General features: G+C 47.3%; 1 protein-coding gene across 1 annotated transcript in view; it reads right to left on the bottom strand.

Moving 5' to 3' along the window:
* LOC8033180 (protein crumbs) overlaps positions 1–25,404 on the bottom strand; it is a 90,010-nt gene that overhangs the window by 41,960 nt on the left and 22,646 nt on the right. The window contains exons 10-14 of the mRNA XM_042292631.1: positions 23,061–23,313; positions 22,599–22,766; positions 19,108–19,229; positions 13,785–15,085; positions 10,111–10,409 (exon numbers count right to left, since the gene is read on the bottom strand). Coding sequence (XP_042148565.1) covers positions 10,111–10,409; positions 13,785–15,085; positions 19,108–19,229; positions 22,599–22,766; positions 23,061–23,313 — 2,143 coding nt within the window. The remainder of the gene's footprint in view (positions 1–10,110; positions 10,410–13,784; positions 15,086–19,107; positions 19,230–22,598; positions 22,767–23,060; positions 23,314–25,404) is intronic.

Here is a 25,404-nt window from a genome sequence, read left to right on the forward strand (position 1 = left end):
GTAACACTCCGCACAACGGGGCGAGCCGTGGGACCGATACACCTCCCCTTCTAGCCACCATACCGAAAGCGTGCGCCACCTTGAACTTTGTTGCTGGCATTGTGTACAGCCATGAAACATGCAAAAAAAAGATGCGAAACTGCTAAAAAAAAGTGTCAGAAACCATCTAAGAAATGGCAAAATGCAAAGCGGACCTGACGAAAAGAAAGCAGGCAGACCACTGCCATGGTAGACAACAGGAGCGGCAGACGGGAGGAATGGAGAGGAGGAGGAAGCACCCGGGGAGAGGGAACACGTGTCGCGACCAATGGCAGTTGCAGATTTTGAGGAATGCGTGCTTGGTCAATCGCGGTTTCGCAATCGCGAGAGAGGAAACCACCGACCACGCCACAACCACACGGAAGATGCCATTTTGAAAGCCGGCAAAAGGAAGAGAAAGAATTCAGCTCCCAAACAAGACCAAGATGGTGGTTATCGGCCAAAAGGAACGGGAGCGCGGATCGCATGAAGGTGGGCTTGATTTAGTGTTTTGACCACCATTTAGAAGCTATCACGGCCTTGTAATTAATTTCTTAAACATAGTTTTTTGATGTATTAGGGGCTGACAATTAAAAGGAAGATAGTTTATGGAATAAACAACATATAAAAGTAATTTTCGAAAAAACAGTTCTTTCACGATTTTTCGTTTTTCAAGGCCGACGTCCCCCCCTTTCATGTGGAGAAGCACCAATCATAAGACCATTGTGGTTGTTTTTGAGCACTTTAAATAAAAATTGTTATTTAGGATTGTTCAAATGTTCAAATATTCTAATAATAGTTTCGAATAATACGCCATTCAATATTCGCTTCGAGATGAACTGTGATATTCATATTTTTCGAAGTGTTGATGGGCTAGCCCCACTGAGCGCACTTCTTACAGGACACCGGTACACTGCGAAGAAGCAACACGTGCAGAAGCGAGCTCCGCGGGGTTGCTTTTCCACAGTGCATCGAGGCTCGGTAAGAAGCGTGCTCAATGGGGCTGACCTGCTGCAATCAACACTTCGGTAAGCACAAATATTGCAGTTGGGTGCTTAGGAGAAAAGCATGTTTTCAAAGCAGGATGGTGCATGTGCGTGCCTGCTGTATTTAAAAAAAAAGACAGAAACTTTGTTAGCGTTGATAACTATCGTAAAATTCCTTAAGGACGCCCTCCCCAAAGAGATTGCCCATCCCGTTTTTTCTGGCTAAATATCCATAACGTATAATTTTAAAACATTGCCCACACCCAAATTCCCGTCGGACATCACGCAATGTATAACAGGAATCACAACAATTGCATGATCTGCAGTACCGGTACATCTGACAAGCAAGTTCGTCCTGGGTTCCTGCGTTTTTGTCCGCGATCTGCGCGCTATATTAGTTCCCGTAAACCGAAAGTTGTTCCCACGTGTATATTTCATCGTGAAATGTGAATCTACTGCATCCGCAACCTGCAGTATCCGTTCCCATGACATGCGAGTTCGTAGCAGATTTTCGCATTTTTGTCCGTAATTTGTGAGTGCGATATATAGGCTCTCATGAGAGGCAAGTTTGTAGCGGGTTCATGCATGTTTATTGGAGAGTGAAACTTAAATCTGCTGCATCTGCGACCTGCGGTATCCATTCCCGTGAGATGAGAGTCTGTGGCGGGTACCTGCAGGTCCTTCCTGCCATGAAACGCGAACCTGCTGTGTCTGCAACCTGCGGTATCTTTTTCCGTGACACAGGAGTTTGTAGCGAATTCCCGTGTGTTCAGTGCATCGTGAAACACAAATTTGTCGTGTCTGCGATCTGTGGTATCAGTTCTCATGTCACGTGGTTTGTAGCGGGTGTCCCAGTGTTTATCACAAATTTTTCATAAAGTTTCCTGTCGCTTCCTCAAAGATATCCCACCCCATGTTTTTCATCAATTATCTCCTCATTTTGGGTCGGCATCCTTATGGGATTTTACAGTACATTCCTGTTTTTAGGCACAGATGCCCTGACAACCTGCTTTCAAAGAGCAAATATGAATAAGATTTGTATAGAAAACAGCAGCCTTTAAAACAGCACTTGCTACTCCATTTATCATTTGTAAGTGTCTTTTTCTTCAATTAGAGATTAAAGAAAGGATATTTGCATATAGCAAGATCTATAAATTCCCTCGATTAGGTATTGCAGTGTGTCTCTATAGGGTTAGTTTATTGTCAAATTAGTCGTTTAATTGTGATACCAATGTAGGCACCGGACTTTCTGAGGCCACAGTCTATATATAGATTATTAAGTTAACTTAGCATAGACACAGACAAGAAGAAGCTTGGGAACAACCTTCACGAGTTCAGCGGGTTCTTGTTCAGGCATGGTGCAGCAGTACTAAAAGGCTTGGAAGAACTATCCCATATTTCATTTAAAAAGATTCAGGCAGAACGACTATTCGCTTACAATTTGTTTGGAACTCAAAATCCACTATTTGCACATCCCTATTATTATAATAATAATAATCCTTTATTTGTATAATGCCCCAGAACAACCTATTGGTTACAGTGTGGTGGCACATAAAAAGTTTACAAAGGGGAAAAAAAAACGCCTGAAACAGTACACAATCTCAACCCCCCCCCCGACATATGCTCTCCAAATTAAAACATTTCACAATCATAAACCAAAAATATGCATATCAAGTAGTCGTTTGAACGCAGCAAAATTTAAGAATATGTCTGCATGAGTCGGAAATTCATTTAAACAAATTTGCATTCTAGCCGAAGGGGACGGTCTCGTTTGGATAGATCTATAAAACATGCTTGAGTTTCTAACGACTCGGGCCGGTACATGAAAGTTTAAAGACGACACAAGATTGCTATCAATTTGGCCGTGAACCACTTTGTATAAAAATATAATGTCACGAGCAATCCTTCTTTTTGAAAGGTTCTGGAGTGAAAGTTCTCTAAGAAGGTATTCATAATCAAAATAACATTTTCTATCAAAATATCTATCGTAAACAAGGCGTATAAATCGCTTCTGAACTCTTTCTATCTGTGCAGCGTCGGTCATTGTTAGCGAATTCCACACTGAACTACAAAACTCAAGTTTAACTCGTACAAGGGAACAAAACAATCGAACTACGCACATTATATTTGAAAAATCATGCGTCAAACGTGATATCATCCCCGTTGTTCTAAAGGCAGAAGCAACAATTTGTGTAACATGATATGAAAAGGTAAGATTACTATCGAAATAAACACCAAGGTCACGAACTTGTTCCACACGTTCAATAGTGGAATTGCCGATAAAATATTGATGTAAAATTCTTTCGCGTTTTCTACACATAGATAGCACTTTTGTTTTATCTGGATTGACCAGCAAAAAGTTACATGAGCACCAGTTTGAGATACGTGATACATCTTCTTGCAAAAGAGCACAATCATCTTCCGACTGGATACTAAGATAAAGCTTAATATCGTCCGCAAATAAGAGCAGTTTCGCATTCTGGATGCACAATTCTATGTCACTGATGAATATAAGAAAAAGTAGCGGCCCCAAATTCGATCCTTGAGGGACTCCCGAAGTTGGAGTAAATACATCTGAGAAGCTATTCAAGATTCTTATTCTACTCTTTCTATCCGACAGATAACTACGAGATAAGTTTAAAAGAGACGACGAAACGCCGTAAACAGAGAGCTTATACAAGAGTAAGTCATGATTTACCTTATCGAAGGCTTTTGATAAGTCAAAATACACAATATCAACTTGCCCACGTGTAAGAACGAATGGGACAGTATACTCAAGGAGAGAACAAAGGTTCGTTTCTACTGAACGCCCTTTTATAAATCCATGCTGAACGGTGCTTAGTTTTCGACAAAAGTAAAAAGAAAGGCGGGCATGTAAAACTATCTCAAAAACCTTTGAAAAAGAACACAACAAAGACACGGGGCTACTAAACGCTCGTTTATAACTCCATGCTGAACGGTGCTTAGTTTTCGACAAAAGTAAAAAGAAAGACGGGCATGTAAAACTATCTCAAAAACCTTTGAAAAAGAACACAACAAAGACACGGGGCGGTAGTTATCTACCCTAGACGCGTCACCGGCTTTGTGTATTGGCACTATCACTGACCTTTTCCAAAGACATGGGAAAACACCATTTCTCAGCGATAGGTTGAACATGTGCATAAGTAAAGGGGCAAACAAATCAGTGCATCCTTTAATAATAAAGTTAGGTATTGTATCATCTCCCGCTGACTTCTTCGGTTTTAATTTTTGAATTGCCTCTAAAATTTCATTTATGTCGACCTCACTAAATGTGAAATTGTCGTTCCAACCAGTGGCGCAGATTGAAGACTTGCTTTTGAATTCTTCCTTGGAATAGCATTCACGAAAGTAAGTTTGGAATATATTAGCTACTTTTTCAGGGTTTGTAACGTAGTCCGTATCAGTACGTAAATAAATATTTCTTGCAGACTCTTTCGTGTGCTTCCTGACAAATCGCCAGAATTTATCAGGCTCACGGTAGAGACTATTTTCTACCGATTTTTTATAAATGAATTTGTCGTGTTTAAACAGTTTCTTTACAAGTGCTCTGTAAACACTGAACTTTATGTACCATAACTCAATGCCGGTTCTTTTAAACAATTTATGATAGTGTTCTTTTTTACGCATGTAGTGTTTCAGCTCCCTTGAGAACCAGAACTGGTATTTAGAAGGCTTAGACAATCGCTTTGGAATGAATGCATCGATTGCATTTTTCACTATCTTCGTCAAGGATTCAGTCGCAGAATCTACACAGTTATCATGAAGAACCGTTGACCAGTTATTATCACGAAGGAACGTATATAAACCTAAATAATCACCTTTATGATAGTCATATCTGGTTATATTTTGTCTGTCACGAGACCTCACCGGCAAAGAAAAACATACAATGAAGGGCGGGTGAAAAACGTCAGGTTGCACAAGAGTATCGCTAACTGGCATGACACTGTCTATAGGGCAGTTTGAAAGAAAAAAATCAAGAACATTCCCAGCCGCGTTCGTGAACTGATTATGCTGAGTTAGACCATTAAAATTAATGAAATCTACTAGACGTGACACTTTTACTGCCGTTTGACTATTTCCGCTACTGCTTATGCCGTCGACCAGTTCACTCCTGGTAGATTAAAATCGCCGTACATATGTACTTTAAATTTCGAAAAATCAATTTGCTGTTCAAGCTTTTGTAAATAATTTAAGAAACACACTCGAATCCGAGAGTGGAGGAAAATAACAGTTTCCGACGAGGTAATTAAACCCATCGCGTGTTAATAATTCAACCCATACGCACTCTGCATAAGTTTCCAAATCTACCCTTCTGCATGATTTAATGTTATCCCGCACGGCTGTCAACACCCCCCTGCCAAATTTCTTCCCAGTTGCACCGTAATCCCTGTCCTTTCGATAAACACTGTATGATGTTGGAAAGTAACTGGTGCTGGAAATTTCTTTCAATAGCTAAGTTTCAGTTAAACAGAACATGTCAAAATTAGTGGAAACAACAGTTGACATACAGTCATCCGCTTTCGTCCTCAAACCGCGAGTGTTCTGATAATAGCACTTAATCTGTTGTTTAGTCATCAGTACTATCTGGTAGTGACGTTCGCGTCATATCAAGCTTTCCAAAAAACTGGTGAAAGATACACCCCTCGGGCCAAATGTCTGGGTTATTAATGGTTTCAAAAAGGTCTTGTTCGACCGAAACATGAAAAGAAGAGTAGGAGGGAAATCTTGTTTTCAGCTTCGTGCAGCTAACAGTTTTCCCCCGTAGGACAGGTTCAAGAAGCGAATTAACATCCTCAACTGTTGTCTCGAAGCCAAATCTAGTAGCAAACAACGCCTTTTGAAAAGGAAGACGAGGCACAATGGTCACCTTGGATGATTTCGATGTTCCGACTGAAGGCTTCTTTCGTCGTCTTGGTCCCACTGTAGTGTAGCCTTCGTCGTCGGTCACAAATGGCATAGAAGTCTGTTGAAGATAGTTCGCACTACACGTGGCACGGTCTTCGTCGTTTCCTTTGCCGTCAGAACTTTGCTTCGTCGACACGGGATCCATGCTGGCGATGTCCCGTGTTGGGCCTTCCCCCTTCGATCTCAAATTCGTTGTTTTGTGTGCGACCTGATTCCGTCCCGATGATGCGGCAGCGCTGTAGCTCAGGCTCGGCTGATTCAGGTCAGGCCCTAGCTTGGAAAGTCGCTTCCGTAACTCGGTGACTTCGGAATGTAGATGGTTATTATCCGCTCTTAGGCATTTCATTTCGATGATAAGCACGTCTAACTTGACGTTTATCTTTTCCAGTAAAGATTCCTGGTACTTCGGCGAGCATGAGGTGTTTAACTTCAGGGTGGTTTCACTGGCTGATTCGCTGTCCGTTTCAGACCCCGACACGTCTGACGTTTCTTCACGATTAGGCTTATCGTCACTGCGATTCCGCCGGGTGCAGGCGTTGCATTTGTACGAGCTTTTTTCTGAGGCCATGAAAATGTTATACTCCTCAAGGCCTACTCTAATACAATCGCAGTGGAATTTCGCCTTGCATCCACCCAAACACGCGAGGAATTGACGCTTACCAGCAATTTTTTCGGAGCAGTTTCCATGCACGATCTTCCTTGTCTCCATCTTGGATATATTTTTCTTCTTTTTGTCTCCATCTTGGATATATTATAATTATTATTAATATTTAAGATTGTGTAAATATTCAGATAATTTTTTAATAGTAATTTTGAATTATATGCCATTCAATATTCGTTTCAAGATAAACTGTGATTTTCATATTTTTTTAAGTGTTGATCGCGGCAATTTAGTCCCGTTGAGCATGCTTTTTACCAAGCACCGGTGCAGTGCGGAGAAGCAACACCCGCAGAGCTTGCTTCCGCGGGTGTTATTTTTTGGCAGTGCACCTGTGCTCAGTAAGAAGTGCATCCACCGGGGCTATAGAAGGGCCTCCGAACTTTGATTCAACTGCTAGTTGCGAGTGAGTTCTTGCCTGTCATGTTTGTTCTCTACTTTGTCCTCGTCCTTTGTGCACTCTTTAAAGGGCAACACCGGGCGAAAACGAAACCAAAATAAATAACTAATATTGCTTTAGTGGCACAAAATATGATTACAGCTGAAATATTATGTCAAGGTGAAGCCGCATATTCCACTAAAACCAATTTTCAAGATGCAACCAGCTGCACTTTAGCGGGCGGCAAGTGGGTTAACTTTTAGTCAAGAAACACTGGCGCAGCACCCTTGTGACGTCACGTCGCGGTGGAGCTGCGGTTGATTGGTTGTACCATATACCGCAGAAATCTTGCGACGTCACGTCGCGATCGTAAGGCTGATGATCAATGTTGCCATCCCTCTAACAGATAGTTTCAGTTTTGTCGTAGACGCCCGAAACCAAACTTTAAGCCGTGATATTTATAAAACTACGCACAATAGAGAAAAAAAGTTATACCTTGTAATTCAGGGACACTGCTTTAGCTGAAAACAGTCATAATCCCAAATTCAAAAATATGGATCGGAGTTGCCTTTTGACCAGAATCAATGAAGCTAAACCGCCGCACTTCGAAAAGTCCAAAAATTGCAGTTGCGTGATCAGGAGGAAAGCACACTTCCAAAGTGGGGTGGTGCACGCACACGCCTTGTGTATTTAAAAAGAAACATCAATTTAGTGAATGTTGATACCTACACTACACTAAGATTTTAAAAATTAAACTGTGACTATTATGCATGAGTACTATATGTTAGGCAGAGATGTCCTCATAACCGGTGTTTATACCTCATGACTGTCTCTCTTTTTCTCAAATTCTAGATTTTAGATAGGAACTTTGCATAAAGCAAGAATTATAAATCCTCTTGACTATGTATAGCTGAACATTTATATATGTTTAACTGTATGTCAAATGTGTTGTTTGCTTGCTATCCCATGTAGGCTTTAGACTTTCTGAGTTCACAGTCCATAAATTTAGATTAAAATTAACTTACCGTAATATCCCGAGTCATCGCCCATCCCCGAGCCATCGCCCACCCCATTTTTTGGGCCAATATCGATTTCCGAAAAAACACCGAGTCATCGCCCACCCCTTCAAATACCCCAGCGCGGACTCTGCAATCCGCGAACACTCATCCTACCCGAATGACGTGGCCGCGGACCTTACAGTTGGAGGACGTCCGTGACAAAGTAAAACGAAGGAGGGAAAGAGCGACCCCAAAGTGGTCGTGTATCCGTGCGAAAAGAAAACGATGGAGATAACAAAATAGGAGTTTGTTAACGTAACCGCGGAGTGTTAGGTCAAAGTCTGTCTCCGCCGAAGTAAGGTCACCGCGAACCCGCTCCTTTCTTCCCGCCCGTCGCGACCGCTGTTGTGCAATATTTTAGGCAAAGCCAAAGCGTAAATAAAGCTTTGCTGGAACGTCCTACACAGACGTTTGCAGAGCGTACGTCCCAACCGTGCATTGATAGCCCGCCGTGCACGGATGCACGTATCTACGCACCAAACAAGAAAGTTGCGTAAGAGCTTGCAATTGACAAGGCGCCCGACTTGGCCCGACGCCAAAGTATTTGCCAACGCGACCGCCGGCTTTCCCGCTTTCCCAGCATTGCTCTTGGTCGCTTCTTTGGTCCGCTCGCTCGCTCGCTCGCTCTTTGCGCCTGGTCGGTTTTTCTATTTTCTTGTAGACTTTTCTTTCTTTTTTTTTTTTTTACTAACTAGGAGAACATAATGGTGACATTCTTTCACGGAACAAGCGTTCGTGCTATATGCAGATCGGCGGTGTTTCTAGCGCGTATGCAAGCAACGGACTTCGCTATAGTAAAATATTCTTTCTTGAGCATTTTTTTTCTATAAAACAATGAAACTAAATCGAGTTTTGAGTTTGATGTACCTCTTGTGCATCAGCGCTAGATACGCAGAGAAAAATAGGCGTTTTTTCCATTTTTTTTAAGTGTTTGTGCTCACCCACCGAGACATGGCCCACCCCACTTTTTTAACGAATTTCAGGCGGTTGGGGGGTGGGCGATGACTCGGGATATTACGGTAGTTTAGAAATGTACAAGAGGAAGTTTGGAAACAACCTTCATGAGTTTAGCTGGGTTTTTGTTTAGGCATGGTGCAATAGTGAAAGGCTCAGAGAAACTATCCGATTCAGTAATATTCGGCCAGGACTACTATTTGTTTTTGAATTCGTTTTGAACTCAAGATCCATTATTCGCTCATGCCTATTCTTATTATAATGCCACCGCACCATGCTGCATATGGCAGCATAAATTTTTTTTATGGGAAATGTAATGCCATGTTTTTTAGATTTCCGTCAGCCAAGCTGTATCCCACGAGAAGAGAGGCTTGAATCGCTGCCGTGAGGAGAAAAAAGACGGGCAGCTCACCGCAGCAGCCAAATGAGCACTACCGGATGTGCTGCACGCGTGTGGTGACAGGTATGTCGGTTTTGCAAGCTTCTGACAAGTCAGAGGTTGAAACAAAACCGATCTTCATAAAGCATAGCACTCATTGCTCGAGCTTGGTAAGCTGGCCCATTAAGCGTCCGCACAACCCACTAAACGAACGCGGCAGAAAATTGAGCGGTCCCCTGTTAATCCACTGCAGTCCCAGCGACAGCTGCGACATGTCACGGAAAAGTCGTCGGGCATTGGTGTCGCGTTCATGAACTGCGAGGTGCGTGAACAAAAGCGTTCGGAACCAAAGAAACATCGGACCATTTTGTCCCAAACGCTTTCTTTTTTTGTTCTGGGACGCGTGAAAGCGCGTTTCCCGGCACGAGCTCTTGGAAGTGACGGTGCTACGCCGGCATTTTGTTATCGGCCATTTTTTTTTTCCAGAGAGCATGCGCGGTGGGCATCGAGTACAACAAAGACCCCAAGTACAGAGCGGGTTGTTAAAGCTGCGGCGTAGCACCGAGGCAATGCCTCTGTTTCAGACGCAGCAAACCCAAGTTCGGTTCCCGTGGGCAGCATACAATCTTTTTGAAGAATATGGCAACATTGACGACGGACACCCTACAATCTCAACGACAACAATCAACTACAACAACTACAAAATTAACAATAGGGGCCCTTTCCAGGGGTGGGAAGAGCCCATAACATACCTGGACGAAGTGTAGCCTCCCATCGTCCAAGGGTCCCCCGGGCACCTGCAGGGTGCGGTCCTCGCCCCCCAGGTGCAGGGCCACCCGCAGGCGCCCCCCGTGCAGCAGGGCGGCCAGGAAGCCCCCGTCCGAGCCCTGGGGGTCCGAGCCCAGGTAGAAGAGCAGGCCCCGGTCCTTGCGGGTGCGCACAAACAGGCTCACGTCCAGCGACCCGTTGAGGGACGCCCACCGGTCGGGGGACACCCCCAGCTTGGTCCAGCTCAGGGCCCCCTGGCGCCCGAAGGTGGCCGCGGGGTGGCCTGCAAGGAGAGCGGGTGAGGCACGCCTTGTTAAGAAGTGGCACTGACCGCCCCGTCTTCCACGTCTACCGTTACGCTTGTTGGGGTTGGCGAGGGCGTCCCGGATAGCAGAGTCGAGTCTAGCCGAGTCCACCCCAAAAACACAGGTCTTACGGCTGCAGTAAAATCTCGACGATACAAATCTTGCGGAGTTGCGTAAAATATTTCTATCTCACAAAATTCGTACAACCAAAAACCGAGCAAAATTCGTATGCTGAGGTGCAAGATGTGCGTGGATCCATATGTATTTGTAAATGGCCAAGAAAGTCCCGGAAGTATTTCTGCGCCTCCTTTTTCACCAGGTCAATCAGGAAGGACCTCTGACCAACAATGACAGACAGAGTTGACGGCCCTAGGCCTCCCGCCTTTGCATTCTCTAGAATGGCCTTCGTCCCCCTTTTTTTTTTAAATCTATAGCTTTTCCTTGAAAGACCGTGATTTTTGTTTCCCAGACATGGGGATCCCACCTGCTGTACAAGTATCCGTGACAGCTGGCACGGCGGCATGAAAACTTTGAAGACTTCGCCTTTGCTCGCAAGGCGCTATGGTGCACCGTGCATTCACGAGGGCGCCCATCAAACCACTCTGCCATCTTGGCCGCGAGGCAGTTATGCGGTTGCCTCGCCTCAGACATGATCACATGGTCGTGTCGCCGCGGGGTCGATCGGGATCTCGAATTCGGCTCCCGACGTGCCGCTTTCTCTCCTAGCCACTGGATGGCGCTGCACGGCATTCGGAAGACCCAAAAATGTTCATGTTATATAGTATACAAAGCGCTTCTGCAATGGAATTTTGCTAATTCATATCATACCGAAATTCGTACCAGCCGTGATAGTATTACCAAGATTCTACTGTATTTCACCTCTTCCCACATCTCCCTTGATATTTTGCCTCTCACCATTCCTTTCAAAACGGTGAGGTGAATACTGACTAGGTCCAACTAAGTCCACGCATGCATTTTTATCACGCAGAGACTTTTCTTTTCGCACACACACTGTCACTCCTCGACTGTTATTTCACTCTTTACATTTCTCCCAAAGCATGATGATTCAGACTAGGTCCCACCAAGTCCAACCCAGACATTCTGGTCTCTCAGCTAGTTCTCTTCTCCCTTGCTATTTCACATCTCCCCATTCATTCCAAAGCATGAAGACACTGACTAGGTCCCACTAAGTCCAACTCAAACATTCCGATCTTTCAACTACTTCTCTTCTCACTTGCTATTTCACATCTCTCCATTCCTTCCAAAGAATGAGGACATTGACTATAGGTCCCACCAAGTCCAACCCAAACATTCTGGAATCTCAGCTACTTTTCTTCTCCCTGACTATTTCACTTCTCCCTTTTCCTTCCAAAGCGTGAGGATACTGCCCACGTTCCGCCAAGTCAAAACCAAACACTCTGATCTCTGCCACTTCACTTCTCCCCTGCTATTTCATTCCTCCCCACATTTCCTGTGCTCTCTCACTTCTCCCAATTCCTTCCAAAGCAGAAGGGTACTGAACAGGTACTACCAAGTTAAACCCAAACACTCTAGTCGCAGTTACTTTACTTGTCCCTTGCTATTTCATTTCTCCCCGCATCTCCCCGTGCTTTTTCGCTCCTCACCATTCCTTCGAAAGCATGAGGATACTGACTAGGTCCCACCAAGTCTAACCCAAACACTCTGGTCTCAGTTACTTGGCTTCTCCCCTGCTATTTCTCTTCTCCCCACAACTCCCTTGGTCTTTCTTCTTTCCCCATTCCTCCCAAAACACGTGGGTACTGACCAGGTCCCACCAAGTCCAATCCAAACACTTTAATCTTAAGTAGTTTGTTTCACCTCTGCTGTTTTACTTCTCCCCACACTTCCTGCCATTTCGCTTCTTTTCATTTCTTCCAAAAAGTGAGAAGGGTATTGACTGTGAGGAATCCCAATCACCTGATCTGGCAACACTGTTCTAGAGAGGGGTTTCCCATGTCGTATTAATCTGTATTGTTCCCTCCCTGCACTTCGGTGATGGTGGTTAGCAGCCAAGGATCCGGGCAGTCGGGGCAGTTCGGTGGCACTAGGATTTTCCCCGGATTGTCTGTTGTCCTTGACAGATGAGCGAGGGATTTTTCAAAAACTCGTTGCTAATGCATTCGTGGGGGAAGTTCATGTCCTCCCTGGAGACACAAGTTTTTACTTTTGGGGAGTGCTCCCCGATTGGCTGCAAAAAGAGCTTAGGGGAGGGCTTGTTGGAATCGTGGGAAAATCCGGAGTGAACTGATATCAGGACGAGTGGGGGGCAAAAAGGGTGTCTTAGCCCGAGTCTTGGTTCTAGTATTGAGAGTATGATGTAACTCTGAACTGTATCTGTCTAATTGAAAATATATTTTTATATCTTCTCACTATCAACTACGGAGTCCTGTCTTGCCAGTCCTGTATCACATCGATCTAATGATCCACCGCCTCTTTCTTCGAACATCGTCGCCAACGCAATCATCACGAGAGAAAGAACCATCATCACTCTGACCAGGACCCACAAAGTCTAGCACAGACACTGGTCTCTAAGCTACTTTAATTTTCCTCTACTCTACATTTCCTCCAAAGCACAAGGAGGATACTGACCAGGTTACACTAAGTTTGCCCCAAATGATCTGGTCTCGAAGCTATTTTGCTTGTCCTCTGCTAATTCTCTTTTCCCCTTTTCTTCAAGTGTCGGGAGGTCGAGGCATCATATGACACTCCCCTTTAATGAGCTCACATGCAATGAGCTTTTCCAGAGCAACTAGCAAGGGCCTCAAGCCCTCGTACACTGATCAATGAAGCGTAAAAAAGCTCATTGCATATTTCAAAGCGCAATTAGAATATACATCCAACCACTGGAATAATAACTGAAAACGAGCGTGTTGGTGAATAGATATGAATACTTGAAAGGATAAAACATAGAAGGCGGGGATGGAAGTCCTGTTTCCGTCCCCGTCCTCTATGCTCTATCCTTTCAAGTCTTCGTAACCACCGGAATTAAAAGAGGTACTCGAATAAATATATGCAATGCTTAAGAATGTTCATCCACTTGATTAAACGGCAGCCTTCCAACAAGTCTTAGGTAGGGTGTTAGGTAGGGTGCAAGATGTAGAGACTCTATTTCCAGCTTTGCAAACGGCACTCCAGATGCTGAGCATTAACTCGCGATCCTGCACCCCATGGTACAACTGTAGCAACATTTGTAGTTGGGCGAGTTGGTACGTGTTGCAAGTGAACTAAAACGGTGCAAAAAGACACGGGGACAAGCACCGTGACCGCATATTTCTTCTATATCGTCCCCGGGTCTTTTTGCCCCATCTTATTTTCCTCGTGGTACGACTCACTGAGCTCGCAGCGCTGTCCGTGATAAGGGCGGTGGCAGTGGCACTCAAAGTGGTCCCAGCGGTCGACACAGATGCCCCCGTTCCCGCAGGCCTCCGGGACGCACTGCTCCGTCCGCGGGCAGCCCTCCTCGACGCCCCGCTGCAGGGATTGCTGGTCACCGGGCACCATGAGGGCACCGTTGACGTACACCTCCTGAAGACACCCGACAAATCCCCCCTCGCCGAGCACCACCGAAGACAGCGCCACGTAGGAGTGCTGCTGGTCGAGGTCGGCGCTGCCATTGGCCCCAGACACGTTGACGTGCACCGTGCCCGGGTACAGCCCCAGCGAGAGCTCCTTCCAGCGAGAGTCGTTCAGCCCAGCCCCGAGGCGCAGCAGTGGCCGCGGCGACCTCCCCGAGCCCTCCCGCAGGCGCAGCTCGAGGCTCCCGTTGCGCAGCGCCACCACCAGGGTGTACCGCGAGTCCACGGAAAGCGCGGCCAGCTCCCCGTCGGGCAGCGTCGTCCGGAACTGCAGGGTGAGCCCCTGGTCCGCCCGCTGCTCCCGGGTCAGGTTCAGCCTCCAGGAGCTGCCGTTGCGCAGGGATGCGGTCGTGCCCACGTCGCAGGCCGTCCCCGCGAAGCCCGGCGTGCAATGGCAGCGGTGTAGGTGGTCCCCGGCGTCGCTCAGGAATGGCTCGCAGCGGCCCTCGTTGTGGCAGGGCCCACCGCGGCAGCCAAGGAGGGCGACACTGCAGTTCTTGCCGCCGAAGTCGGGGGCGCAGTCGCAGCGGTAGTCCGCCACCAAGTCGTGGCAGATGGCGCCGTTCTCGCACGGGGCCAGCAGGCTGCACTCGTCCACCTCGCGGCCGCAGTCGGCGCCCTCGAAGCCCGCGTTGCACTCGCAGCGGAAGGCGTTCACCAGGTCGACGCAGCGGCCGTGCATGCAGTCGTGCGCCGCGCAGTCGTCGATGTCGTTCTCGCAGTCGGTGCCGTTGAACCCTGGCGGACACAAACAGAGGTAGCCCGAGGCGTTGTCGTAGCTGAAGGGGCCGGGGAACAGGCCGAGGTAGTTCTCCCGGTAGAGGCTGGCATTGGAGCGCTCCAGGCAGTGGGCCCCGTTCTGGCAGGGCGAGGGAGCGCAGTCTGGCAAGTCCCGCTCGCAGGAGCGGCCCTCGTAGCCCCGGTGGCAGAGGCAGGTGAAGTCTCGCACGCCGTCCTGGCAGGTGCCGTTGTTCAGACACAGGTCCGGGCGGCAGTCGTCGATGTTCTGCTCGCAGTGGAGCCCCATGAAGCCCGTGTCCGTGCAGTTGCAGATGTACCTGCGGACAGTACGAGCTGCATTGGCTGCCTCTCGGCCACGATTTTGGCGACGGTGACCCGTACGATCTGCAGACACGGTCAACATTCAAACGTACGACAAGTTCTTATTGGAAAGCGATGACCACAAGAATGAGTGTATGTATTGAACTGTAGAAGCTATATATCTAAAGGCCGGTAATTTCTTCAGCAAAGTGAAGGCAGAAGACAGTGCAGGACTTCCAACACTGTCGCAGAGCAGAGTAAGTAAATTAAGCAACCCAGTCACACAGTCCTAGGTGCTTCAATTTCCTATGTAGCTAAATAAACCCGGCATTTGTAGTGTGCTTGGCATTAGCATAAGCTCGTGCTAAGCATAAGCTTAAGCATTGTGCAAGCACAACACCAAGCTGATAAAGTAGAGAATGTCACCCCCAAATGCCGTATTTACTCGCATAACGAATGCACTCACATAATGAACGCACCCCCAACAACGGGCATCAATATTTGGGCTGTTTTCTTTTAATGCGAAAGCATTCAACCCCAACAACGGGCATCAATATTTGGGCTGTTTTCTTTTAATGCGAAAGCATTAACTGTCTCATGAAGCGAGCTGACGTCATCAGTTTGAAGTGCAAAAACGGCTCCTAGTTTGCGCGATTTCGCCTTCGGTTCCATTGGCTGGCGCGCGTCGACAGGGCTCCCATTGGCCGCTGTGCCATGGCCTCCGAGATCCTGAAGCGCGCGCGTGCTAGTACGTAGCAGACGACAAAGGAAGCGGAGGAGCGGCTTGCATGCTTTCGCATTCACAACTCACAAGAAATGCTTAAGTGTAGCTCGAGCTTTTTTTCTCGCATAATGAATGCACTTTTAATTTTCAACTCCGCGAGTCTTGAAGCCGATTTTTTTTTTGCCACCAAGCGGCCAGGCTAAGTCAAGCCAAGCCAAGCCAAGCTGCTCTCGTAACGGCTGCAACTGCGTGGCTGCGGAAGTGATCAACAGTGAAATCGAGCGGCGCGCACGTCTAGCGAAGCTGGGGTCGAGGAATTGCGTAGCCCTGGACGTGCTTTGTCCATCAGATACAGTTAAACCTCGATGTAACGAAGTAGGTTAAAATTCGCAATTTACTTCGTTACATTGAAATTTCACTAAATCGAAATTTGGCTTTAGCATGCAAAAAAAATTACGAAACATTTTACGGGTATGAAAACTCACCGAAAATGACATTTATTTAGGGGCAAAGTAGTCCGTGAGTTTTGCTTGCGCCTTGTTCGACAGTAGCAGCGGCCTCATACGGCGTTCGAGCGCCCAGAGCGCTTGCACGGCATCTTGCTGCCCATGCGACGCCGTGTACCTCCTCAGTACGTCCATTGCGTCGAGCACTTCCCGAGTGCTCGGGATCTCGGCAGTTTCTTCAGCATCGGCCTCAGAATCGTTGTCGTCCTCCGTCGAGTTCCCGACCACATCCTGCACGATGGAAGCGTCAGAGACCTCTTCCTTTGCAACGACGCACGAGTCCCCGTAGAGGTAGTCGTCCAGAGAGACATCGTCGGGGACAACACCGTCGCTACGGAGGGACTGCCATGCTCCCAGAAGTGCCTCTTGGTTTGACTCCGTCTCATCTGCACTTGGAAAGGACGATACTTCCGCTTCCTTCCCCGTGAGCACTGTCTGTTGATGCTGGAGGTGTTTCAAACCCAGCTTTCCGGAAACAGTTCTGGATGGTTCCGTCCGTCGTGGCTTTCCAAGACGCGGAGAGCACCTCCAGTGCTTGGAAGATGTCCACGTTCGTTGAACGTTTTAAACGAAGGTTGAGAAGGAGCCACTCTTCAGAGAGCCGAGAATAGGATCCTTTGCTTTTAGAATTGTTGAAAGGGAACTCTGCGGCGTAGAAGGGAACTCTGGAAGGGAACTCTGCGGAAGAAGGATGACCTGCGACATCCTTCTTCCGTTCGCCTGTGGAGATGGCGTCCAAAACGTTTGCTTTCTCATCCAAAGAAAGAACTTTACGTTTCCCCATGGCAGCAAACACGTGAGTGAACTGAGTGAACCACCTGGTTGAAAAATAAAGCTATTTAGGCGGTGCCAATGTTTCCAACCTACACAGCACTCTTGCTCACACAGTTTACTTGCACCCTTGCGCCTTTGCTTTACATCACGCTCGCAAGACGATAATCGGTCTTCTGGGTCTTCTCCTAGATGGCACTGCCCGTGCGGTCGCGCCTTCACGTCGCTCCACCGCTGAAGTTGGCTCCCGCGCTACCCGCGGTACAGTGGACTATGATGATCAGTGAATGTCAGTGGTGATGCTGTTATGCCGTGTTAACGTTTTGCTCGGCATTTTCTGGCCAGCCCCGCGGAATCCGCTTTGCCGCATGCCTCGCCGGCACTACCGGCGCCGCATCCTCGGGCAGCCTAGGAACGTTGGAAGGCCTGTCCCCATGAAGTAACCTATCAAGCGCTCGCGTTTGCGAATAATTTTTTTTTAACCACAATTTTTTTGCGAAGTTGTTCTTTAGAGTCTATTTACTTATTGACTTCTATGGAAATGGCGCTTCGTTATATTGAAATAGGAGCAAAATAGACTTCGTTATATAGAGACTAAAAATACATGAAGTCTATGGGCAAGAAATTATGAAAAATAAAATACTTCGTTAAATCGAGGATTTCGTTACATTGAAGTTCGTTATATCGAGGTTCGACTGTACACTGATGTCAACAAACACGCCATCGTCTGTGATCTGTTTTCGAACAGTGACATCGTGAAGGTGGTTAGGCCTAAGAAGTGTCGCGTCACTCTCCGTGTTGAGTGAGATTCGTAGGGTGCTTTTTCTTTGGCAAAAGGCACGCCGAAAGCGCCCTAAAAAAGATTCGCAATTTATAGAGCATGGTTACTGTGGCGCGTCCACGACCAGCCATGGGTGCGCCTCTGTCAATGGAGACGTGCTACAGTACCCTGCCATGTCATGTTGGCACCTAAAATGACATTCGCAATAAGTGTGTAAATGCAAAAATTTTACCCCGAGTAATAGGGAGTTTTAGAATAGCGCACGCTAAAGCTTTGCGTACGCAAAGAATAGCGTCGTCGCCACTGCGCATGCTCCGAACGCAAAGCAGGTTTTGCGCTTTGCGTGCGCAGTTTTAGCGTGCGCTATTTCTCGGAAATAGCGTGCGTACACAAAGAGCCTTTGCGCTTCTCCTAGGAGGATTCGTGATGAGAAGTTGGCTAAAGCCAAGACGAGCACAGTTAAAAAAAAATGGCGGCTTCCAGGATTATGTCGGCGGCTGCTTTGGCGGCGTCGTGAGTTCGACGTCGGCGGTATCCTCGCGACTACAATTTTCAGTCCGGGACGACATTGTACTCGGTTTGGCAGCGATCACCGACAACTCGATGCTTGCCACGCGCGAACATTTCACGGCGAAGGAGCGATGTGCGAAGGTCAGTACACGAGACCTCTCTTGCCGAGGCGACGCAAACGGACACGACCGCTCAACCGCTCGCGTCGCGTTCTCATGTTTAAACAAATTAAAATGCTACTCTGGACCAAAAAACTCGTTTTTTTTTTCTAAAGTTACAGCATTTCGTGTGTGAAATAAAATTTTTTTCTGTATCTTGGTGGCGTCGCAAGCGTGAGATGCTTGGGCTTTTGCGTCGCGGCGGAGAAACGCTATTCTAAAACTCTCCTGCGTCGCGTGCGCTAATACAAGCGCTAAATTTAGCGCTAGCGTGCGCTAAAATTGCGTACGTTATTCTAAAACTCCCTAATAACGCACCCCCCAAATATGGGTCAATCTTTAGGGAAAAAAAAGTGCGTTCATTATGCGAGTAAATACGGTAGGTGGTTGCAGCTGTTGCAGGCAAGTTCCTGGGGTATCCGTACACTGTGTGCAGAGAAGCTCGAGCAGAGCATTGGTTGTCACCCTGCAAAAGCAATTAAGCCAGATAGTCTCGCAAAAGTTTGAAACTAAAGTGTGTCCTTCTTCTTGTCACTTCACAGGAAAAGAGCTCGAGTGTTTGCAATACGTTGCTAGCAGGAGTGCTCACCCATTGACCAGGTCCAGGCAGGGTGCACCGTTGAGGCAGGGTCCAGACTGGCACTCGTCCACGTCCACCTCACACTGGGTGCCCTCGTAACCGGGGGCACACACGCACTGGAATCCGGCCACCTGAAGCACACATACCCAAGTCACCTTTTCTATTTTTTACTTATTATACATCGAAGTGCCTTGATAGGGCATTGTATGAGGGTGGATACAAATACAGTTTAACCTCGATTTAACGAAACCCGATTTTACAAATTTCCCAATTTATTGCACAAATTCGGGTTCCCCGCGCAGCCTATGCGCAAGGTCTCTTTTCCTCGATTTTAGGAAGATCCAGATTTAAAGAAGTAATTAGCGGGTCCCGGTGACTTCATTAAATCTGGGTTGAACTGTACTACTGCAAGAAAAGAAAAGCAGGCAAGGAAGCACTTGATGCATGTCATGTAACATGATGTGGCGATGTAGCAAACCAGAGGATGAAGTCAACGGTGCATGTGCAGATGGCGTCGGCAGGCGATTAGAATGCATTAGAGTTGATTATACTTCGGGCGCCATGCAAAAATAAACCTGAATTCGTAACAATATATTAAGAAAAGATTCGAGAACCTCAGGCGTTTCTGCCGAAAACACAGCCTCCAAGTGGCTCGATATTTTGTGCCAATGTAAGGAATGAGGTAGTGCATATATAAGACCGAAACGAGAGCGTCAATGCCTTGCTGACCACATCCACCTTGCAATCTCTTGACAATTGGACAGTTTGGGTAAAGGAATGTCCTTGAAGATGTGTGGCTGGTGAGGACCTCTTCAAGGTCGCTAATGCTTCTCTCAATACGTTACCGTATTTCTACAAACCAAACGCACACTTTTCTTCGGAAAAAATACACTCGAAATTATGTGCACATTACAATTGGAATTAAAATCCAAAATTAGACAAAAACATGAAAAAACTCGGTGCAAGAAGGACAGCCCCACAGACATAGACACAACATGCTTTGGAGTTGAAGTCCTAGACGCCATCCTCTATTCACCGTCCTAGACGTCGTACAGATAACAGCTTCGCTAATCGTCCATCTTCACTTTTTTTTTATAATAATTACCAGTAATAATTGTTTTCTAAGGATTGGTCATTTTAGCAGCTACGCTCGACAAGCCGCGATAAAATAATGCAGCCGTGAATACAGCACATTAAGCAATAAATGAACATTAATTTAGCGCAACAGCTGGAGTTATGTATGTTTATTTTTTATGCGTGTGTGCATATGTTTCGAATCCAATTTTGTTTTGCATAACCAGCCTAGACAGATGGTGTGCTAGTGCCATCTCAGCAAACAAAAAGGGCCACTGCTTTCACAAAACTGCTTCTAGACATGAAACCTACCTCTCTGTGTGCAGCCTGCAACCTGCTAGCGAGTTTGGCAGCCAAGACTTTCAAGCGCAGCGCATAGTAATTGGTTAGCCCGTTGTCACCGGATTGCCAATAACTGTGTACTGTGTAGTATTTTAATTTTTCACAAGTTCTTTACACACTATTTGGATGGCGCCACTTTTCACCATTGCGCCGTGTTGTCAGCGTCGCGTCCCCGTGGCGCCCTACCCCCATGTTTGTTTACCGTTAATAAAGAGAGTTACGCTTCAGCCACCGACCGCATCGAACGTGTCTCTCTCACCTTCCGGGGCTCCCGCGCCCGGCTCGCCGGTCACCACTTCGGCATGTGAGACCCCTCGTTTTTCCGCAGGCCCCAGCAGGCACTGCTCTATTTAATTTTCTCGGATAACCCCTTTTAATTACTACATTTTGGCGACGAGGAATTACTACATACTGCGTGTCACATAAGCTCACAACAGATCGGGAACAGACCCTTGACTGAGAGGATGATACAACCGCAAGCCTTTCGACTCGTGTAGCTACGAACAAATATACTTATCTTTTACAACTAGGTGGGCGTGAGTGCATCACCAGAAGATACAAATAACATTCAGGGAACTAATTCACTCTCGCTTTTAATAAATTGGTTGCACCACTACGTCACTTGTTTTTACTCTCAGCCGAAAAAAACAAGAATTCCTCAGCGCAGAATAAAGAAACGGCAGTTGTATCACCACGACCTCCTCCAGTGACGTAGCCAGGAGAGGCGCTTATGGGAGCCGACCATATTTGCACATTAGAATCATGCAAATATGGTAGTTGGTGCGAGTTCCTCTACCCGGCTGGACAAGTGAAATTCCAACGAGACTAGGTCACGCATAGGTTGCGGCAAAGATGCTTGTCTCGTATTGTTACCCTGCAGGAATCTCAAAATGCTAGCTACGTGCAGAAAGGGCTTTACTCTCAAAATATAAGCAACCTTAAGAAAAAAAAAAAAATGAAGATGGCAACAAAAATAAATAATGCTGCAGACTCTTCCCTGTGAAAGAAAAAGAATAGGGCAAACAAGTGACTTTAATGACAACAATAGCATAGCTAAAGGCCAGAGAAGGATGTCTCACAGGGGTGTATTAATTGCACACCCCTGACTTTATCCAACTGAGCGACAGACAGAAGTCATCGATGCCAGTGTCCTTTCAAGAAAGACGATGGCAACGAGTCGCTATAATTCTATTTTGCCTCTCAGGAATGCAGCATCACATTTACTTGAATCCAGAAAGACAACAAATCTAAGATCCTCACTTCTAAGATGATGTTCCCACTAGTATAAACAATTGACATCAAAATAAAAGCTTCCTTTTCTATCTACAGTCAGGTGGTGTGAGGGCAAAACCCAAGGCTCTAGCCCCCCCCAGAAGAAGCTGAAACAAAGACTTAGTTTTGTCCATTCCACTCCACTTTCACAAACCAGCGAGCAACAGTAAAAGTCGAACAACAGAGATTTCAGCTCTTTTTCTTGTTATGTTGGGCAGAAAAAATATGAACTTACTTCGATACTTCATACATAGCTGACCGATGCAGAATGCATTGCAAGTTTGTGTCGTCCTCCCAGGCGAAAAAGATCAAAACAGATTGAAACAGATTGACACAAGCACGCGACATCAGTCGGCCTTATGCAGATTATCGAGGCAAGTTCAAATTGTTTTCACCCTTTTAACTCTTCACCACACTGGTTTATTTGAGATTTTACGTTAATTTCTTTCGACAATGTCAATCTTGCCTGTGCATGCGAAAGGACTCCGACCGGAATATGCGTAGCAACTGAAGGCGCTGTGCGGAGATCAGTCTGGCCTTCATGCACCAGAAGAAATCCATAAGCATAAATTTACTACTTTTTAGGCACAAAGATTTAAGTCCGACATTAAAAGATGTAATACACATAATACAGTAAGTAGCTGCAACCGGCAGCATCGGGGCATCACACATCATTTCGTGGACTTTTGAAGGCCACTTCAGATATGATATTCGGTTACAATGGCTGGGTTGCGCGGCATTCCCGACATCATATAGAGTGGAGAGTGCAGCAAGGTGGCGGCGCCAGAGGCCGTGTCCGCAGACGTGCCCACCTTGTCGAGGCAGGTGGCCCCGTTGAGGCAGGGGGAAGAGGCACACTCGTCCAGGTCCACCTCGCAGTGGTCGCCCAGGTAGCCTGGCGGGCAGAGGCACTGGTACTGGTTGACGCCCTCCCGGCACGTGGCCCCGTTCTGGCACGGCTGGGACAGACACTCGTTCACCTGCAAGCAAAGACAAGAAAAGCCTCCCAATGCACTCACATTTCTCTAAGACGTTGGGTTTTCTCTGGTTTCTGACCTCTCCAACCTCTGCACCGACATGCATGGCGCAACTTGGTGTGGAGTCGGTGCAGAGTCGGTGCAGAGTCGATGCCGCATGGTGCCAAATCAGTGCTCAGTTGGTACCAACTCGGTGCTTTATGTGGGAACAGACCCCAAATCCCAGTAACACAGTGGTCCTCCGACTGGCCTAGTGACTGCGCCCGGTGCCCTGACCGGGCAAAAAGCGCCCCCTACCTCGATGTGGCAGTGGGTGCCAGTGTAGCCCGGCCGGCAGAAGCACTGGTAGGAGCCGTTGAGGTTGCGGCAGATGGCGTCGTGCTCGCACAGCCCCTGGCGGCACTCGTCCACGTCCTCCGAGCACCGGGGCCCCGTCCAGCCCCGCCGGCAGCCGCACCGGAAGCCCCGCTCCGCGTCCTGGCACAGGGCGTTGGCCGGGCACGAGTCCACTCCGCAGCCTGCCGAGGGGCAGGCGCCCTCCGGGGCACACCTGCGTCAACCGCACACACCTTTACAGACCCCCTGCAAACCATACTTAGCGTCACTTGAAGCCGTCTTTCCATTTTAAACCATGAAATGCTTCGTTACTCAAGCTGCCTCAGCCTTCAGCGTCGAGGAAAGCATTTGAAAAAATTCACTGCTTCTTTGGCATTTCCTGAACTCATCTACAGAGTGTCCTCCAAAACAATTTACGGGGTGGTTTCCTTTACCGCAAAAATGAACTATGCATCGCCAAACGCTCATTCTCTGCCTAGATGTGGCACTAGTGGTACAAACCAAATGCCAAATCTTCAGTACTAACCATTATTTTCTTTAAAAGTTATAAGGGTTTTCTACAATTTTTAGCGGGAAAATGAAGGTCGACCGAGCTCTCGAATACATGGATCTCTATGGTGCCAGTTACCGGAAATGGGCAAAAATGGGCTTCATTTTCGATTGAGATTTTCAGACAGCCACTTATAACTTTTGAATAAGATAACAGTTAGTACTGAAATTAATGTGGCAATCTGGGTCAGTTGGTTCATGATCGTAGACAAGCACCAAAAAAATAGACAGGGACAAGATGTTGACATAAACACCGGCGTAAGTGTTACGTCAACTTGTCGCAGTCTTTTTTTTTTTTTTTTGGCACTTGTCTACGATTAGTGCTGAAACTTTGACATCTAGTTCAGACCACTCGCTCTACATTTGGGTGGAGAATAAGCATTCGGCAATGAGTAGTTTACTTCTGCATCGAAAAAACACTCTGCATTCTTTTGGGGGACAAGCTGTACACACATAGCATTTAAAGGGCCACTTCGTGCACCTCCTTTTGCAGGCACAGTGAGGGAGCCAATGAAAAGCACAATGTGATGGTTTTATAAACATCACTGTGACGATATTCATTGTGATGGTTTTACAAATAGCCATCACATGACTTCAATGTGCCATGTGACGTCATGATGTCACACCACGGTGTCACCTGACATCACACGACACAGTGACGTCATGATGTCACGTGGCATGATGTCACAATGTCATCTCTGCCATTTTTTGTCACAGTGTCACATGACGTCATGGTGTTACCCGACATCATGTCACAATGTCATCCCAGAGCCAATTTACGTCAGTGTCCCACGATGTCATGGTTCAACAGATGACTTGATGTCACGTGGCCCGATGTGACGATGTCACGTCATAATGTCACACGGTGCCACATTGTTACGTGACAGCACCAAGGCTATATCTGCAGACACGAAATCCCTAAGAATGGGCGCGTTAAGTTAGTGAGCTCCAGACTCCGGACATCTGCGCTCGAGCGCGCGGGCTCGGAGCGTAGCTTAACGGCGCACTTTGTTACCGAGGCGACATCTGACGCCTATTTTTTTAACGTTTCCGTTTCCGGCTTTCTGGCGCGCGTAAACATGGCTCCCGTCTCGTCGAAACTGCAGTACATCGAAACGTCGAAAAAGTGTTTCTTCGACGACGAGTTCGATGAAATAAGTGCGCGGAGACGGCGGCAACAGCAAGAGCTTGTATTTGTGCTGCACGCTGTTGGTGCGGCGATTAAAGGTACGCCGAACGCCCCCTGAATTCCCAAAAGCCTTAAAGAATGACGGCTGAATGGCCGAATTCATTGGCTCGCCTGATCGTGAAATTGCGGTAAGGTACATGAAGAACTTTGACAAGCATTTGAAGGATGTATGCATACCTTTCTACACCAGCACCATGCTTTTTTTATTTTCCACGATGACGGAACGATTGCACGAGCTGCCAAGCGATCGCCGTCGAAGTATCCACGCATCCAAGCAGGCGCGACTTGCGCGTCCGAGGGAGTCCCTAAAGGCTTCGGCGCAAGCACGAACGACGCCGAGAGCTCCGAGCACTGCATGGCAGCGCAGAACGAGCAGCTCCTACCCACGACCGAGCCTACCTCGGTGCCGTTCCTGGCTAGGCCGGAGCCTTTGGGCCGCGGGGTTCAGTTGGTGCGGTCGCGGTCGGCGAGGTTTGGCGAGGCGAGCGCGGTGGCATCCTCGGAGCGTTCGGAAGCGAACTCGCTCGCCAAGGATTGCGCACACCCGACGCCTCTGGTCCCGGCGGC

The sequence above is a fragment of the Ixodes scapularis genome, unplaced genomic scaffold (genome assembly GCF_016920785.2).
Source record: "Ixodes scapularis isolate PalLabHiFi unplaced genomic scaffold, ASM1692078v2 PGA_scaffold3__209_contigs__length_174095766, whole genome shotgun sequence".
Taxonomy (NCBI): Eukaryota; Metazoa; Arthropoda; class Arachnida; order Ixodida; family Ixodidae; genus Ixodes; species Ixodes scapularis.